The sequence below is a fragment of the Propithecus coquereli genome, unplaced genomic scaffold (assembly GCF_000956105.1).
Source record: "Propithecus coquereli isolate 6110/MARCELLA unplaced genomic scaffold, Pcoq_1.0 Scaffold290, whole genome shotgun sequence".
Lineage (NCBI taxonomy): Eukaryota > Metazoa > Chordata > Mammalia > Primates > Indriidae > Propithecus > Propithecus coquereli.
Window position 1 is genome coordinate 2,060,393 of NW_012148508.1, and position 20,202 is coordinate 2,080,594.

General features: G+C 35.3%; 1 protein-coding gene across 3 annotated transcripts in view; it reads left to right on the forward strand.

Moving 5' to 3' along the window:
- TRPS1 (trichorhinophalangeal syndrome I) overlaps positions 1-17,394 on the forward strand; it is a 280,472-nt gene extending 263,078 nt beyond the window's left edge. For all 3 annotated transcript variants that reach the window (XM_012648614.1, XM_012648613.1, XM_012648615.1), the window contains exons 5-6: positions 13,000-13,122; positions 16,212-17,394. In XM_012648614.1, the coding sequence (XP_012504068.1) occupies positions 13,000-13,122; positions 16,212-17,273 (1,185 nt within the window). In that variant the 3' untranslated portion in view covers positions 17,274-17,394. The remainder of the gene's footprint in view (positions 1-12,999; positions 13,123-16,211) is intronic.
- Positions 17,395-20,202: the final 2,808 nt, after the last annotated feature.

The following is a 20,202-nucleotide window of genomic DNA, read 5'->3' on the forward strand; positions in this document are numbered from 1 at the left end:
ACACTATGTGAAAGAAGAAAACTACCTGCAGCTAGAAATGAGTAATATATCATGCATAAGGGGACAGGATCTACAAAGCATTCCTTTATGTTCTCAAAAATTTCAGAGGGCACTGATTCCTTCCCCAGATTTCTCCTTAGCTTTCAGGTGAGAAGTATGTATCCTTGATAGACTTATGAATCTCTTGAAAGAAAATAACTCACCACCAAATGGAGTAACCTATTGAAATCCGTAAAGGTCTTTTGGAATGCAGTAAAAGAGAGAGAATAGGAGAGCAATAAAAGAGGAAAGAAATAGCCATGTATTTTTAAATGCATGGTTGATGTGATAAACTTTTATTACTATAGTCATTTACATAATGGAGTTTTAGGGTCACCATCCATACATTTTTTCATGTTGTAAAAATAAATATGAGGCCCTTTGTATACATTTTGTTCATATGTGCATAAACATAGATATTAAGTTAAATATCTGTCAAAAGCATATTTATTCATTATCTTCCAAAATCTTATATTTATTGAATCATTCAATATTTTCTGAAATTAAGAGAGGAAGAGGGAATTTAATTATCATTGTATGCCTGATACATGTCAAGCACAGCATTTAATAGTCTCCCATATATAATTATATTTATGTTAATTGAGCATGTATGTGATTTGAGAGAACTCTAACATAGTAATAAAACTAAATTGGCAATAAAAATGAATCACAAGGTACCGATGTCCTAGTTTTCACCTATTAAAGTCAATAATTATTAGGCTGACATATAAGACATTCTCCCATGTACTCTATCACTTCATTTCTTTTTCAGTCTTTTATATACAGTTCACATATATTAATAGTTAATTATATTTATTCTCAACTCTGCAGGAAACTCATGGAATTTCTTAACAACATAATTGGTATTTTACTCCCACTTATAAAATATGATATTGCTCTAATGAAAATAAAAATAACTAGGGACATCTCACTACATGGGAGCACTGAAAAAGTTTCCATAGATTCATTTGTAAGTGTGCGTATGTATGTATATGTATAAATACATACACAAATACATATACCAACATATGCCACTCCTACAAGTTCTACAAATTGCTTAGAAATTCAAGCAAACAAGGCCTGTTCCTTTTCTTTCCTCTCATAAAATATATAATCTAAATATGGGCCCAGAATATATTAATTTTCTTTTGCATTTCACAAAAGTGAAACTGCTTTCAGTCTAAGTTCTGTTTTCTGTAACAATGACTGCCATTTATATTTCATGAATAAAGCTATGCTTAAAGTACAGTCCTTCAGTCGCAGCATGTTTGTATTGTTGTACACACACACGTAGACACGTGTTTTAATGGAATGTCTGTTTATTAAAATTAGCAGTAGCTTCTCTTCTGATAGAGGTCAACTGAATTAAGCTGATTTAATTAATTCAATTAATTAAATCCCTACTGTGTGAAACACACTGATAATATAAAGATTAAAGGAAAAATAGGTCTTTCTTCAGAAGCCCCTATTCCCCTGAGGGTTACTTGCACATGTAAATAATTGGAATCCGGCGCTCTATTTGCTATACCTAAGTGCTGAGAAAGTACAGCTATTTGGTGATTTAAGAATTCAATATATGAAAGGCTGAGGCAGAATTGGCTTTCTAATGTTGCAAAAACTAAAGCTTACACACTAACAACAGAGTATCTCTTATGATGAAGAGTAGTTTTGATATATTTGGTATAAATTTATAAATGTGAAATAGCACAGGATAAGTCGTAACGCCATTTTTTGTTTTCCTTTTATTTCTTTTGTGTGTTTTAAATTTCAGCTTCTCTGTGAGTCTTTTTTTCCAAGCATTTTTAAGAGCTTGATAATTTTTTTCCTTTCCTTTTTTTAAATCCATATTACTTCATAATAGGGAGAAATGTTCCTTTAAAGCAGATCACTTTTAAAAATTAATTGTGGATAATTTCTTGCTGTAATTTATTTACATCTTCTGCAGAGATTGTGACTCTTTTAATAACGTCCATCTACGGAAAAAATAATATCAACAGAAAAAGAATACAAACATAAAGCAGGGGAAAATAAAGTTGTTGAAAAGTTACAGTGTAATATTTTCAGAGCCTGTTTCATGAAATAAAATCTCACTCACCAGGAGTTTTGTGTCTCAAGTTGGGCTGCCAGGTCTCTGTATTGGTTTCCTGATATTCCGCTTGATGTACAAAATGTCAAAGTACGAAATGATTTTTTAACCGTTCTTTTTAGTGTGAATGACCGAGGGATAGTCTCAAGAATGCTTGATGCAGTGAGTGGTTCTTGCTTTGGTATGTGATATAGTGTGATTAATAAACTCCAGATCACAGAGACAGCCGGGTGCGAATGAGACTATTGAGTGCAATTCCCTACCCGAGACAATGTATTACCTTGAGCTAGTATGGTGGTACTGAAGGAGGAATACACACACACACACACACACACGTACACACACATATATAAACAAAGACAATCACTGCTTTCTTCTTGAGCAGCTGCAGCCAGTCCCACTAATGGACGTGCAAAAGCAAAAACTGGCAGCATAAGGTATGTGTTCGTTTTTACAGATGGTACTGCAGACAAGTTGGTAATTGAAAAGGAAGTCGTGTACGTGAGCTATTTGACGGGGCGGTGGGGCCGGGGGGGTTTGCAGCCTATTACAGGACTTTCCTGTGTAATTGACTGGGTGAGTTATTGAAGAAGCTGTTTTCCCATGAAAGATTTCAGTTATTACAAAATTACATCATGATTGTTAAGGAAATTCATAATTCCAAGTAGTCTTTTAAAAATCATGTTATTAAAACATTAAAAATCAGCTTAGAGTTCCCTGTCTGCACAGTACCTCTGTAATGAAATTATCTGCTCATGTTTGGTTTTACCTATAGCAGTCACAGAGCTTTTATTTAAAGACACGTCTTCCATTTGAATGATGACATAACATATTAGGTGGTAATTTAATCATTGGAAAGGTGTCTTTAAATACTTGTGATTTTATATGTCCTGAGGAAATACAAAATTGAATAAAAATGAGATAACATTTTAAATAAATTTTTAGATACAAAAGTTAAATGAAATGTAGGGTGATTTGCATTCATTTCCCCCCTTCTGTGTATTTAAAAATCACAGAGAATGAAATGGTACAGGAAGTATTCCCAATATAGTCTGTGAAATATTTAGTCTAAATTGCATATTTGGGATAAGGGTCCTTTTGTTGACACATTTGTAGTTTTTTTTATTAATTCTTTTATTAAATAATTGTTTTGTACCTCTGTATATTTAACTTATATATTCCCGTAAGTTTTTGTTATCATTTTTCACATGGAAGTAAGCAGAAGTTACCATCTTTGTGCTGAGCAGACTAAATGTTATCTTTTAATATCTGATGTCTACTAAATCCTCTCAGTTTGATCTCCTGCAAAAAGTATTTAGAGTTCAGTATATGATTGTCGTTCCTGTTCTGTGATGAAATGAAAAGTATATCTCACGTGAAAATATAAAAGTAAACTCCATAGGCAGATGAAGAACATAAACTTTTGTATACAATAGTGGGGGAGAGAGTTTAAGGGAAAATAATAATAAATATTTTTATATTATGTGAATCTTGAAGAATTTGGTAAAATAACCTCATCTTTCAGAATTCGTAGTATTTTATCTTGAATAACAATGATACCAAACATTGCAAAAGCTCTCTACCTAGGAACATACAAATATATGAAGGAAATCTAGTAAACTGTTACCTGAATATGTATGTTTACAGAACATGTCAAAACCCCAGCACTATTTTTCTTGCTGCATCTCTACCACATCTTGTGCAAAATGGAGACCCTAGTTCACAGCTAACCTCCCATGCAGAAGGCATTATGAGGGGCTAAGTCTGTGGTGTCACCAACTTCTGCTTTTAAGCAGAGGTTTATTTCACATACATATGTATATGTGTTTGTATGTACATATATATACACACATATATAGTGACAGGATCAAAACACGTGCATTACACCCATCCCCCTTCCACTGTCTCTCCATCAGCCAAACGCTCTGTTCCTCTGGCTATGACTGTGTCTGTCAACCTCAAAACAGCTCGTTGCCATATCTGATCAAGGATGAGTCATGTCTTTCTGGTGCCTAAAACTTGCATAATTTCAATCAGCTGTTATAGGGTGGTTTGAAGGGATAAGGATTCTTTAAAGCCAGGCTATGGTGAAATATTTTTGGTAAAAATTCCCCAGTCTCCTATAATAATAAGGCCTAGAACATGGTTAAGTATTGTAGCTCTAAAGTGAGGAAGAACTGGGTTTGTATCTTTCCCCTGCTATTCAGCAATGGAAAATGTTTCTAAGCCTCAGTTTCCTCATCTGTAAAGTGGGGGGAATAAAAAATAATAACGTGCCTCTTAGGATCATTTTGAAAATGTCAGATGATGAGACTGAGCCTATAGTATATTATCGTGCAAATATTAGATGTACAATGGTGATTCTTTTAAAAGGGACAAAAAGTAGTCCAATGAGGATTACCAGATAATTGATTCAAAAATGCTTTTTAGAATATGTGCCCATCTCATTGCCTAGACTTAGAGACCAGGATGTATTTTTTGACACTAGATAAGTAAGTCGAACAACTATTCTGTGTATTTACTTCATCAGTAATAGGAGAATAATAATAATTCACCATAAACCTAAACTGGGAAAATATATAAGAGCAGTTCTTAACCTCGGGATTCATGGTCACTCAGATCCATGTGAAATCTTTGCATCCATTTTGTGAAAGACATACTTTTGAACATCCTGAAGTTATTTGTAAAATATTTTACACATTTACTTTGTCTAAGGAGAGTGTCATAAAGTTTATCAAAAGATTTTATGACTCGCAAGAATGTGAGGAACCACTGAAGTATACATAACTGCCTTGAGCATGGTAACACTTCATGGACCAGTTATGTTATTATCTGTTAGGTAATATGAAAAACATTATCGTTTATTATTTTTTATTTTCTGTTTCTTTCAAAATAAACATTATCATTATATATTATACAATAAAGGCAGGCCTCAATGTATAACATTAATACATAAAATAACTGACTCTCAAATGCCTAGAAGCTGAGACCTTTGGACTGTAGGGTTTTTCTAGAATAGGCCTCTACTTTATCACTGAGATTTTTTTTTTATTTCAGCATATTATGGGGGTACAGATGTTTAGGTTACGTATGTTGCCCTAGCCCCCCCTCCCACCCAAGTCCGAGTTTCAAATATGTCCATCCTTCGGGTGGTGCGCATTGCACTCTGTGTATGCATATACCCATCCCCTCCTCCTTTCCCCCCTGCCCAACATCCAATAGATGTTATTCTTATATGCATCACTGAGATTTTTATTTTTTATAATGTGAAATATTCCCATAATAGATGTATTTACGAAATATGTAAGTAAAATATGTGATACATTTATTAAAAGTATCAATTCTTGTACTCTCAAGCTGAAGTTTGTTTAGAAGGTGCTAAAATTGTTTCACTGTGTCTCCAAAAAGCCTTTTATTATATTTTTTCCTTCCAGCGTCAGATTTTGGCACTGGCATAGGAGAAAATCCCTGAAGAGCAACTTTCCAACCATTGTTGTAGCTGAAGGAAAGGTGAAAACAGATACATGGTGGCAGAAATAGAAGCAGTGAGAGACTTGAGTAGTTCTTTTGACAATAACGACTTTCACGTGGAATGAAAAAAGGCAGTGCGGACATAAATTTGCAACCATATTTTTAGCTGTCCAAATGCATACTTGCTGGAAAGGCAGAATATTATTACAGAAACAGTATGGGTTAGAGCTCCAAAGATCTGAGTTTTTCCAATCCTGATTCTGTTATATAATTTGATTATGATATATATGCTCTTTTACCAAATATGAGGTAAGCCCAAGAAGGAAGATGGAGTCCTCAGACCTGTGCAATAGGTTTTATATCTGTGATAAATTTCTGAAATCCTCAGATTCGAAGAATTTGTATGAATAATTTAAAGAGTGGGATATACATTGGGAAGTAGTGGTTTCCTGCTGTCCCACTCCAGGAGTCACCAGTTGCCTCTCAGAAGGGACAGAGCTAACGTGTTTAGCACACTAGCATTACCTGATATATTGGGCCGCTCCTGTATGGCGACGTGTCAGCGGGGTAAGTGTTAGGCGAGTTCATACCTGGGTACAACGTATGATTACTAGAGTGTGTATTGCCTCACGTCCTGGAACAGAAGTCGTTCCATTGCTCCCAGCCAGAGATGTCAGTCTAGTTTACACTGGTCTCCATTATCATCGCTGATGTGTTGAGGAAGTGAACTTAATAAGCAGGGTAAACAGGTTTTGTTTCCAGGCTCTACGGTGATTATAAGATGGGTGCTTGGCTGAACCTTATAGAGTCCCTTCAGTTTTCTGGCAAGAAATCTGAGGGCAAAGAGGGCTGTTTGAAAGCAGGCATAGACTTGCCCTAAAGCCCATTTCAACTGATTCTTCACAATTTTATTTGGAATGAAAGTCAGCCAGGATATTGGTAACTATTGCTTTCTCTTGGCAGAGTTCTTCCCCTGCTCTTGTTAAACTATCAACCAGCCTGTGCGTCTGGTAAGATTCTGGCTATTCCTCTAAAGGTGTTTATTGCAAGCCACCATCTATTTTTAAGTTGTTTTAGCTGCAGCATTCTATACATTTGCTGTGCCAATAGCCAGTTAATTCTACTTTGGGGAGAGGGGGGCACAGATAGGGTCTTTAATGTCCCTTAGTGATGAATCATAGAGATAAGGATTAAATAACATTCAACATTTATTCAACAATTATTGAATGTCAACTATATGTCTGACAGTTATGAATACATTATTTAACTCATGTCAACTCCATTGGTAGATAATAGGGCAATGTTATTGATAGGACATTATTACTAAAGTGACAATAAACAAGTCTTAACTTGTTTCTGAAATGACTAGACTATTATGCATTTTTATAAAGGAGCACAGAAAGTAAGCCCTTTGATTATTAGATAACTTTCAGCCTTTAAATGAGATTTATTCATGGTAAATACATTGGTTTCTTCAGAAAAGTATCCATGTAATTTACATGATTTAAACTGTCGATATTCATCAGTAATTTGAGTTTGTGTCACTTTAATTCCGCACTTAGTATGTTTTGAGCAGATTCTACTGGAAACTCTGCAAAATTGCAGACCATGTTTGTCTCATGCTGCATTGTGACCCTGGCTTCTAGCACAGTGCCAGGCACATGGTGGACACTCAGTAATTACTCCCAGAACTAAACTGAGTTAAATTTACCACTAAAATTTTATTACTATAAAATTGTACCAGAAGTTTCCATTATAGCCACCTATGCATTTCCCTAAAATGAAGTTTGCAAAGGATTCTTGACATGATTGAATAAACACAGAAAATATTTAAAGAGTTAAAAGTATTTGAGGTACATCTAAACTAACATCACGTATATCAAATTTCAGATTGATTCTATTTAAAATGGCTAAGATATAAAACCATAAAAAATGTGGGTAAATACTCTGCCTATCAAGGTTTATTATGTAATTACATGGTTTCAGTATGGTTCTTATTCATAGAAAACTATTATAAAAGATCATTTCTGCACAAATTCCTTCACCAATGGAGATTTTTTAGTATCTTGGAGATAAATATCCATGTCTCTAAATGTTAAGCCACTTGAATAAATAATTCAAATTTACTTCTTATTAATCAGATGAAATCAGTTCTTTGTTAATAATGAAATTTGGACACTTTAAAATTTGTATTTTTGGCTTATCTTCAACTAAAATAAAATAAGCAATAAAAACAGCTGAACCCATTTAAAATTAATTTTTTTTCTCAAGTCACATCTGGGTTTACCTACACAGGTGCCAAGACTCAGCCCGTAGAAATGTGTAACTGACTGAGGACGTAAGCCTCCCAAAAGCAAAACTTGACTTGGAAGCTTTGAGAAGAATGTCACTGTCTTGACACTCATATAGTGGTCAAGTGTGAACCTAAAGGCCAAAGATGTTTTGTTTTGTTTTAAAAAGTTATGCAGTTAATATATTTCTTGTTATACTACAAATCAGGAAAAAAAAATTGTTGATTTAAAGTGTACTTATAGTAAAAGATAGGTGTGTCATTTTCTATTTCAAATTCTGGCATGGATGATTGTTCAGATTCATCACCTACATTGCTAATATGAAATCAGTATTGTGGTTATCATGCATTTTAAGTGTGGAAAGGGAACAAGTGATCTGAAGAGGAGGTCTCAATTATTACTGGCCTCAAAACTCCTTGCAGTTAATTGTTCCTACCATTATCCTTCCTTTTTCACACAGGAAATTACCAGCCAACAGAAATAGCATGGAGACAACCTAAACTTTACTGTTAGTAAAGTATTAAAAAATTAGTGCAAAAAAATCACTTTCTTGAATTGTTGATTCCAGAATTTTTTCTGTAGAAATTTTTAGTTGAGCTGATGTTTAGTTCACATAAATTTGGGTTTTCATGCGAATTTCCTTCAGTCTTGCCTCTGCTGAACCTACATAGAAGTAGAAGGTGCACTTTAAGTTCAGAGAACACAACTACTGTCTGTGGCTTTAGATGGGTGAGTGGACAGTGTGAACTAAAAATAAAATCCTAAACCCTCTGCTAACTGAATGGACCCCTCTAGGCCAAGAGGAGCCCAGAAACACCTTAAAACTGAGTTGCCCACCATGATGGAATGGGAGAGATAAAGCACAACTACATGCTTATGATTTGCCTTCATAAATATTCATGAACTCCTCCTATAGCTTGTTCAATATATGTATATTTGACCATCCTGCTCAGTATAAAATCCTGTTGCCTTTTGTCTTTTCTTTGAAGCACGGGTGCCTGGCTTCTGGCTGGGGCTCTGCTTCCCAACCTGTTGAAATGGCTGCCCAACAGATTGCTACCTTTTATAAGAAATAAAGCTCTCCTTTTTCCAAAGTATAAACCTAGTTAATTAATCGTGGGGGTTTTTTAGTTAACAATAGGTTTCTCTCAGTTTGAGAGGAGAGTAAGATTTGTGCTAAATATGCTTCTCAGGAATGCCAATTGGTGTTATCTGCTAGTGACTTATTCTACATTTCCTCTCCCAGCACTGACCTTCTCCATATGGCTCATAATTCTCCCCTCTCCTGCACAAGGTCACAAGGGTACAAGTTATTACTATCTCTTAAAAACAGCTTGTAAGAAAAGGAGAAACTTATTATTTAAACGTACATATACACATATGGAACCATCAGCAATGTGTGACTGACTGATAATGATGTAGATCAAGGAAAACTTGAGCTCTGTTCTACCTGACCTAGTAACTCAGCACCTAGCAAGTATATGGCATCAGCTGTTTCTCAAAAATAAATGTAGAATGTAGGATTCGACAAATAATGTTCTCAACTTTATTTTCTACAACATCATCAGCCATCTCTGCTCAACTCTAGCTAAATTTGTCAACCTGAATGGAAAAGATTTAAAAGGGATTTAAATTTTTTTTTCTCAAAATAGGAGTGAATACAAATGATAAAAATAATAGCAGGCAAGATTATTTTCAACTTTGTTAATGATTAAGCTCTCAAGACAGAACACTGTCCTGAGTGCTTATTATGTAGAATATTCAATGACTGTTAGGAGACATGATTTCTGTCTTTAATAAGCATAGTACAAAGGAGAATGACAAAATATTTTAAAACTCTGTCATCCAAGATAAACTATGAATGAAATAAGGTCTTTAGTGCTTTTCTTTTTCTTTAAGTCAAAACCAAGGTTTGTTTTTTAAAAATGGGGCAGAGGAGGTTTTATTCTGCATTCCATTGGCAACAGACTGCTTCTCTGCCCTTGATTGGGCTAAGGATGTTGCTAACTTCAAAGTAAATGCCTTACTGTGTCCCCTACCAGGTTACACTGTACACAGTGTGACCAGGTCAGGGCTCTCTTCTGTGTTGTGGTGTAGAGAGATATGATTCTGTGGTCACACAGCTAGGGACACTGTCGACTTCTCCCACCTTCCCTGCTGCTTCCAGAAATTTTGAGTGCACCAAAAATAAGGTTCTACAAGGCTTGCAAACGTGCTAAAATTGTTCAGAGGTGAGGTAACTTTGTGTGTGAAAAATTTCTCATCTACCTCCCACTCTCCACCCCCACACAAGCATGCTCCTATTGAATTCATGTGTGAACACCTAGATATTTCATTCTGACTCAACTTTCCATTCTCATATTTGATGAGATTGGTACAAATGAAATACATTTAATAATACAACCATATATTTTAAGCATGTCTCAAATGTTTAATAACGAGATCAAGGGGATGAAAACAAAGCTAACAAAATATTTTTTTCATACAAATCACAATTGAACCCCATGACAAATAGCTAATTTATGGAGCATTTTCTACAACTTTGGCATTGTTTTAATTGCATCTGTTAATACACATAATAACCACAGTAGCTCACACTGTAAAGATGAGGGAAATTTAAGCACTGAGAAGTTAAGTGACTTGCCCAGAGTTGCACCTAGCAAATGGCAGAAACAGGTTTTGAATACAGATTTGTCTGACACTTAAATCTGATTATTAATCTCTATGCTAAACTAAGTGAATTCAAAGTACCTCTGATGTATTTAAAAATATAATATTGTTTGCCTAAAAGGTAGCAAACTATATTGGAGTATAAGTGCTGCTTAAAGCAAGATATGCCTGTGGAAACCAGTGGTGTAATATCAGGATTTTCCCTCTAACTAATGAAGGGTATTTTCTTTGCAAGAGAATTAAGCACCAAATTGTGCAAGGCTTGAAATGCTCACTGAAATCAGGATTACACCCACTTTGGCATGCCGTGTCAAGCACCCAGGGCATAAGCAAAGAAAGGCAGGCTGGAGTGAATGGTTACACATTCACATGTAAGCTTCAGCCATATATGTGGACTGGTTTCCAAGTGGACATTTACTTTGCCTCTGTGTGGATCAAGTTGGTGTTTATTTGCCAAATGTGTTATTTAGACCTAGGAAAATGACAGGATGGTCCCAGGAAAGTTTCACCATGATAACCTAACTAGGCTCCCAGCTTACTTTGCATAAAAGGGTCCTCAGAATGTTCGATAAACACAACCTCTAATAATTCGTTGATTTGGGGGAGGCAGTAGAATCTATTTTTGCAGTAGGTTCCAATCCGGACTTGTGGACTGACACCCAATGTTCCATGTTGCTGTTACTGAGATTTAGAAACTTTCGATGCATTCCTGGTTCTGACTTGGGTGTGGGGAGGGAGAAAAAGGGGAGCCAGAGATAATCTTCGTGAAAATCTAGCTTTTATTACATCACCTAAAGTAGCACAACCTGCTGTACTAATGAAATCGTGTTCTTGGTTTAAAAGGGCAATTGTTAGCCTGACTTTGTGCTCACTAAAAACATTCCCCCAATCTTGTTAAGTTATTGCTCTCATTTCAGATTTTTATGGCTGTGCAGCTTACCAGCCCTCATTTCTTTATGTTTCATTCATTTTCCTTGTATTGATGATTAATGGAGGATGTCGAATGTTAGAGTGAGCAGGCATCAGCAATTGCAAGATCATAATTAGTTTAGCTGACGAGGGCCTCTGATAGCACTTGCATCTGGATGGAAAAATTACCCTATAGGGAACTGGCTGCTCACCAGGTCTTTTTAGTGATACATTGTGAAACACCCGATGAATCAAATGCCCTTTCAGTGCCAAGAAAGTGTTCCAGTCTTGAAGCCAAAATTATGTCTGCAGAAAGCTTTCCATTTGAAATGTATCAGAGTACAATTATAACCATTGTATTTTCTTGGCAGGGAGACCACTCTTCTACAGTATGGACTCGAGTTAAATAAATTGCCTAAATTTTATGAATCCCTGAAATTTTGACTTACAGCATTTGTAATATTTAATTTATAATAAAATTAAGTTCCAGCAAGACTTTTTCCACTGCTTATCTAACATGCATATTTTATCATTAAAGGCTTTGCTTCCTAGAGAAAGGAGAGCTGAACTGCAATTCAGGCTGTTTTTTTTTTTTTTTCAGCAAAAGAATTCCATTTCCTGCCTGTTAGTATTTGTGCCTACAAACACAGCCTGACTTTTGTTTAAATGAGAAGTTTAATGGTGTCATTACTTGATAGCAAGAATAGAGCAAGTAATACTAATTATCTGCTTTTAAATAGTTTTAGATTATTTTTGAATCTGTTGATAACAGAATTCAGGCCACTAAAATCAATTTGTATTCGGAAACCCTTGCGATTTCCAAGTCTATGTCTAATAAAATAAATAAATAGCCATCGAAGGGACTATGTTGTCTAGCTTAAGCAGGCACCTCGTAAGGATTCTCATTAGTAAAACTGTACTTCTCCTTGGCTGAAGTTTCTACGGATCGTCTCAGCTTTGGGAAATAGAGGGCGTTCTCTTTTAGATTTTACAATTGCAAATGAAAGACCAGAATTGAGCGTCTTATATTGTCTTAATACTTCTGTGACATGAATGACATACAAAAACACACAAATCAGGTTTAATTTTAAATGATGTATATTCTGCTTTTGTGCCAAGCTTGACTGTATTTTAAAGCTCAGGTAGTATGCGCTCCTCCTTTTGCAAAGTGTATTAAACATATTGCCATGTTCTGTCTTTTTGACTTTTGTTTTGACATTTTTAAAAGGTATATTTTAGGGTTCAGCATTTAGGAGCCATCATTAAAGGCACAAAACCCAAAGTTCAAAAAGTTAAAGCTGTTTCTGTGAAAAGCCTTTGGTGTTCCACACACCTCATCCATCACTGTAGGGTTAATTATAATGAAAATCAGTGGTGCCTATTAAACACAATTGAACCTGACCTCATTATGGGCAGTGTGGTTTTATACTGTCATTGTTGCAAGTCTAAAGACAAAACTCCTGGGTTGATTTGGTCTAACTCCACTGATCATGTGACTCACCTCTGACCTTGGTTTTTTTCCCTCTGTTTCAGAGGCGTAGAGGCTCCGGTGTTTTTTGTGCCAATTGCCTGACCACAAAGACCTCTCTCTGGCGAAAGAATGCAAATGGCGGATATGTATGCAACGCGTGTGGCCTCTACCAGAAGCTTCACTCGGTAAGAACTTGTTCCAGTTTCAGGAAAAGCTTTATAAAGCAGTGCTGGCTGGTCTGCAGTGTGATAAGTCCCATTCCTTGGCTTGCGATGTCTGCCCCCGCAGGGTTGTTTCATACAGTCACTTTGAGTGCGCGTGTGATTTATGGTGAAAGGGGCTTAGATGTTATGGGGAGATACGTTTGAGGTCATTAGTAATGCATTATGCTTCTTTTGATATAAAAGAGAAAATGATTGATTTCTGGGAACTTCACATAACAGATAATTGAACTAATGATTATCAGAATTTGGTGAAACTAGTTTAGGTAGAAAGGAGAAATCTTTTTAAAAGTTTCAAAAACATACAAATTTTTTTTTTTTTTTTAAAAAGAGAACTCTCCCATGTTTAGTATAAAATAGATGGAAAGAATTCATATTTTGTAGTTTACCTTCAGAATTTGCAAGTGTTGTTTTGGCTGCTTTGAGGGCTGGAGGGGCACATTCAGAGGGTGGGTCTGAACTGATCTTGCACTGAAGAATATCATGTGGAGCTCAGCAGTGCTTCTGGTGGGTATTTGGGCGAGGTACCCATGGTCCTAAATAGTACACACATTTCAGGGTAGAGTAAGGTGCAAAGGAGCTTTGCCTTTTAAGATCTCTGACTGGCTTTGGCTCATTGAGGTCCTTTGAATTAGTTTCCCCAAAATTTTAGTTAGAATTCTGTAATAAAATTTAGACTCACAAATCCCCCATCTGAATATGCATTTGACTTCCTGAAAGATGTATTTTTTTAGTTTAGAAAGTTTATCTGCTGACAAGAGCTGACTTTAAAACAGGAATACCCCGTTTAGTAAACAGAAATCTATTTCCCTGTGCCTTTTTCATTTTGTTTGGCATTTTACCATAGCTCTTAGCACAAGCCAGTGAATACATTACAACTACAGGGAATACAATTTTAGACAAAACATCCTCATAAATGGACCACTGGAAGCACTGTAAAAAAAAAAATCCATGCTGCCAACAATACTAATTGGTAGTAAACTGCGAAAATCTTAGTTATTGGCATGTAACTAGTAGAAAAATTCCCCCATCACCACCGCCACATTCCACCTTACTTTTTTTAACCTTTACCATTTAAGCACAGCAATAAGCTTCCATTTAATGAGTGCTGACATTAATGATTTTAATTGAACTCTGGCCAATCACAGGCCAAGAATTAATTAAACTACTCTTCTGTGAGGTTATGGTAATTTAACCACTGTGATATAAACTATTTTCTAAAATTATTTTAGTATTCATCTCTCTGGAGGCAAGATGGTTTTAGTTTTAAGTTTTTGTAAAACCATAAATTGAAATACATAAAGGTTATGCTCATAATTCATGTCAAAAACATAAATGTGTATAAAACACAAAAGTTACAAAAGCTTAAAAAAGGAATTGATGTAAATTTCAGGTTTCTTTATAGGATAGAGATTACATACTGCCTATTGTTAATATGAGCTCTTTGTAAACCTGAACATTCTGAACAAAATAAATACACATGGCATAACCAAGCTATGTGACATTTTCTCTCTGAAACTAATAATAAATTTTCAGTAACAAGTGTGTTATCTTACTTTCCTTCAAAGTGTCCTTGTGACAACAGAAATATTCCAAAAAGGATTTGTAGTTGTACTTTTTTTTAATATATTAAAGGTACTCCCTTGTGTTAAAGTACATCCTTTCTAGGAATAATTCACAAATTACATATTGTTTCTATTCATATTTTATGTAGCAGTTATTTCCTGCTTTCAATAATTTTTGGAAAAATCAGACTTTAGCCCATGTAAAGATTTTCCTAAATTGTTAATCTATAATATGCATTAAATTATTAAACTTATTCTTTTGATTTTATAAATCAAAGTCAGAGCTCTTACTGTGAGTAAAGTTTCTATTACAGTCTTATCCATGGATTTTAGTCATATAATATAAACACCTGTTGAACATGTACATAAATACCAATCATGTAATGTTTAAGCAAATAAAATACTTAAGCTGAATGAAAGTCAGCATTCACTTTAAGTAGAGAACAGAGCGACAGATATTTGAACCAAAGCTACAGATGAATTTAGATTTTCAACATGAAACTAATGCTTCACCTATTAAAAAGTAAAATCTTCCATAGTAAATATAAAATATTATTAAAGGAAAGGAAATAAAAGAGGAAAAAATCCCTCCGATAAGGCTTTGATTACCTGATATCTTTCCTCACAATTCTGTCAGTTTGTCTTTGATTATTTATGCTGTCATATTAATATTTTATATTCACATTTGCAGTTATTTAGAAGCATACATGTATTAGCTTAGGCTGCCATAACAAAACATTAATATCATAGAAACTTTAAACAGCCAAAACTTGTTTTCTCACAGCTCTGGAGGCTAGAAGTTTGAGGTCAGGGTGCCAGCATAGTTTAGTTCTGGTGAAGGCTCTCTTCCTGATTTAGATAATATTCTTCTTGCTGTGTCCTCATATGGTGGAGATAGGTCTCTTTCTCTTCCTCTTCTCATAACGCCACAATCCTATTTGATTAGGGCCCTATCCTTACGATCTCATTTAACCTTAATTTCATCCTAGAGGCCCTATTTCCAGATACAGTCACAATGGGAGCAAAGACTTCAATGGATGAATTCATTCAGTCCATAACAATGCATGTTTTTCCACTGTTGTCATCAATATATATCTTCCATGTTACTATGTTGATATTTTAATGCACAACTCAAAAACTGAAAAATATTTCAGAAAAATTCCATTTTTTCAAGTAAATTTCTACATAATTTTATCACTAAATGATGCATTCCCCAAATCTGTTGAGTTTGGAAGGGCTGTTTTCAAGTAGATTAAAGTTTTCAGTCCCCCCTGCAAAGATGAACATGATTTAATTAGGCTAAAATAGTGCACTTTGGTTACTTTCTCTGATCCTGCTTAGGGCAAAAGGAGGAGATTTAGTAAATCTACAGCATAAAGCCTAGCCTTGCTTTGAACTTAAGCATGGTTTATATTTGTGAGGAATTTTTAATGCATTTTAATGTATTTTTAATGTTTTCCTTTTATATATTGTGTGTGTTCTCTGCAGACTCCCAGGCCTTTAAACATCATTAAACAAAACAACGGTGAGCAGATTATTAGGAGAAGAACAAGAAAGCGCCTTAACCCAGAGGCACTTCAGGCTGAGCAGCTCAGCAAACAGCAGAGAGCTAGCAGTGAGGAGCAAGTCAATGGAAGCCCATTAGAGAGGAGGTCAGAAGATCATTTAGCTGAGAGTCACCAGAGAGAAATCCCACTCCCGAGCCTAAGTAAATACGAAGCCCAGAGTTCATTGACTAAAAGCCATTCTGCTCAACAGCCAGTCCTGGTCAGCCAAACTCTGGATATTCACAAAAGGATGCAACCTTTGCACATTCAGATAAAAAGTCCTCAGGAAAGTACTGGAGATCCAGGAAATAGTTCATCCATATCTGAAGGGAAAGGAAGTTCTGAGAGAGGCAGTCCTATAGAAAAGTACATGAGACCTGCAAAACACCCAAATTATTCACCACCAGGCAGCCCTATTGAAAAGTACCAGTACCCACTTTTTGGACTTCCCTTTGTACATAATGACTTCCAGAGTGAAGCTGATTGGCTGCGGTTCTGGAGTAAATATAAGCTCTCCGTTCCTGGGAATCCGCACTACTTGAGTCATGTGCCTGGCCTACCAAATCCTTGCCAAAACTATGTGCCTTATCCCACCTTCAATCTGCCTCCTCATTTTTCAGCTGTTGGATCAGACAATGACATTCCTCTAGATTTGGCGATCAAGCATTCCAGACCTGGGCCAACTGCAAATGGTGCCTCCAAGGAGAAAACGAAGGCACCGGCAAATGTAAAAAATGAAGGTCCCTTGAATGTAGTAAAAACAGAGAAAGTTGATAGAAGTACTCAAGATGAACTTTCCACAAAATGTGTGCACTGTGGCATTGTCTTTCTGGATGAAGTGATGTATGCTTTGCATATGAGTTGCCATGGTGACAGTGGACCTTTCCAGTGCAGCATATGCCAGCATCTTTGCACGGACAAATATGACTTCACAACACATATCCAGAGGGGCCTGCATAGGAACAATGCACAAGTGGAAAAAAATGGAAAACCTAAAGAGTAAAACCTTAGCACTTAGCACAATTAAATAGAAATAGGTTTTCTTGATGGGAATTCAATAGCTTGTAATGTCTTATGAAGACCTATTAAAAAAATACTTCATAGAGCCTGCCTTATCCAACATGAAAGTCCCTTCTTTTTATTATTCTTTCTTTTGATGAGTAGGTTACCAAGATTTAAAAGTGAGACAAATGGTCAGTGAGAAAGAATAGAACATGGTAAACAATCATTTTTTAAAGCCTAGTAAGTCAAAATCATCTTGGCTAATGTGTACTAGGGAAATAATCCATAAGTGGTATCACCAGACTATAATTAATGTTTGTCTAGAATTTGAAAGGGTTTCCATATTATGATACTAAAACAGTATTGGGCTGGCCATTGGCCCATTTGTTCAAATACCCATAAATTGTCTAAATTTATAAGTATCATGAAATCCTAGGCAAATGAGGAGACATTGAATCTCCAGGGCAATGAAAGGCAATGCAAGGCAAATGGCACCCTCTCAAATCAGTCTCCTCTCGTTGACCATGTTTCAGATTTTACCAAGAAATGCGAGCTGTGGTTAGGATTGGTTAGAAAGCAGCAAGAAACGTGACAGATGGTGGCACATTGTTGTTGGCCAGCCCTGCCTGTACATACACATGCACACCCTCTCTGATATTTTTGTCCTTTAGATGTTCAAATATTCAGTAGTCCTTTGGTTTGCAGTTTAGGTTCATTTGTCCATATATATCCATTTTAAAAAACAATGTCCTACGATGCTTATGTAGTAATTTTATTATTTTAGCCAGATATTTCTTTCTTACATGTGAGGAATCAGTTTGGATTTGTTTTTTGATTTGGTTTTTTTTTTTTTTTTTTTTGGTTTTTTTTAAGCCTCCTGTTGGTCGCTAATCTCACTTGGCACATTGTAACTAAAGGAATCCCCTCAGTTCAAAGGAATAGATGGATACAGATATCAGACCACGGGTTTAATTAGTTTAGAACACATGGTATTCATGGTGTTTCTCCACAAGGTAACCTGCTGTATTTATTTATTTTCTTTCGGTTAAATAAAATTTCCAAACTTTGTGGTCAGGCAACGTCTAAGGTTACGTTACCACAGACTGACAGTTGGTATATGTACCAGTCAATCCCTTCATTAGATGTATACAGGTTTAGTTAAGTAGCATTAAATAGGATTTTTAGAAGTATGTCTTCATAGTACTTTTAATACTTAAGGCTTTGTAAAAACTATCCATGAAGGGAAAGCTCCTCAGCATAACTGCTCAGGGAAATAGGGCTAAATAACTGAACATTAAATAATTGGTTAAAGGTGCTGTTAGTCGAGCCTCAATGCTTGCTACAAGGATGTATGTACAAGGACTGACTTTAATAATTTGCATTATATTGTCCCAACCAGTAGTTTATTTTTTGCCACGGAGATGTAGAAGATATTACAAGCTACTGGATGCACTGTCAGATTAACTTATTTCATTAAAGAAGTTGGGAGAACAAATAGGAAAAAAAAAACTTATTTTTCTAGTAAATATTAATGTATTACATTTCAAATAATGGTGCCTGACATATTGAATAATTATTTTCTACAGTGTACGTATGCAACAAAGGTATTCCATCATGCATTAGAGTCAGTTCTGGCTCTGCCTAGCTGTTTACATTTGCAAATGTAGCAAACAAGGTAATGAAGCAACTATTTCTATTGCAGTAGATATCTTTTTGTGTGTGTGTGTGTGTGTGTGTGCATTAAAGTTGTAAACGGTAACATGAAACAAATGAAAGTTCTTGATATAATGGTATGGAAAACAAGAAGGAAATGAAAATATTTTTATGCCTACTTAGGAAAAAAAAGGGTAGCACTATTCATTCCAAGTACTTTTTTTTTTAATTTTTAAGCTCTTAACTCACATTGTTATGCTTAAGATGATAAACATATATCCTCTTTTTATTGCTTTGTCTATGTTTCAGATGAAACATTTCAGAAATTATTTTGATAAGTGTTGCTGGAATCTGCAGCACTGATGTTTTTATTGCATTCTGTAGTCGCATTTGCACTCCATTTTTACATTAATTTGCAGTTGCTTTGTATTGTTTTGTTTTGTTTGGGTTTTGTTTCTTTTTCACAGTGCCCGGTCTTCCTTTTCTTAAAGTTGGATGGCAGGTAGAGTTCAATCAGTTCATGACTGTTGTAGTGAATTAAGTTAAAAATGTCTTTCTGATGTGTTGTCATTTTCATTCTTGCATTTTCGTTTGCATATTAAAAAAGAGAGAAAAGAGAAAGCAAGAGACAGAAATCAGGACTAAGTCCTCTGCTTCAGTTTCATTGTTTAAAGGGCCCTATTCTGATCTCACCTGTCGCGTAGCTCTAATATTCACATAAACCGAAATAAAGAGGTGGAATGAGGAGCTTTGACTTTTAAATTATGTGATGTAATTTATCTTTCTTAGGAATTTTGAGGGATGCATCTCAAGATATACAGCCAGACTTGAAAGGTGACAATTAAAAATCTAAAAAAGATTTCCCAAATAACAATATTTAATTTTCTTAATAAAAATAAAATGCACTATGGCAATTCCTTTAAATAACATTTTCTATGTAGACTGCTCAAATCAGCAAAATACCAGAAGTTTGGTTAACTTGGACAATATTACAGGTATTACTTTTGGGGCAAAACTATTCATTATGCAGTTTCTCCAGTGTGTCAGAAACGAATAGGCTGTTCATTTTTGGCATGTATGCCTTTGTTTTTTTTCATGCAATTTTTTTTCTCAGACAGACATAGTAGTAATGACTAGTGTTGGAAAATACATATCACTATTCTTGGAATACTTATGGTCAGTCCACTTTTCAGTAGAATATTTTTGGATAGCATTGACGTGATAGATCTTACTCCATACTCATTTATTAATTACTTTATTTTCATCTTTGCTTTCAT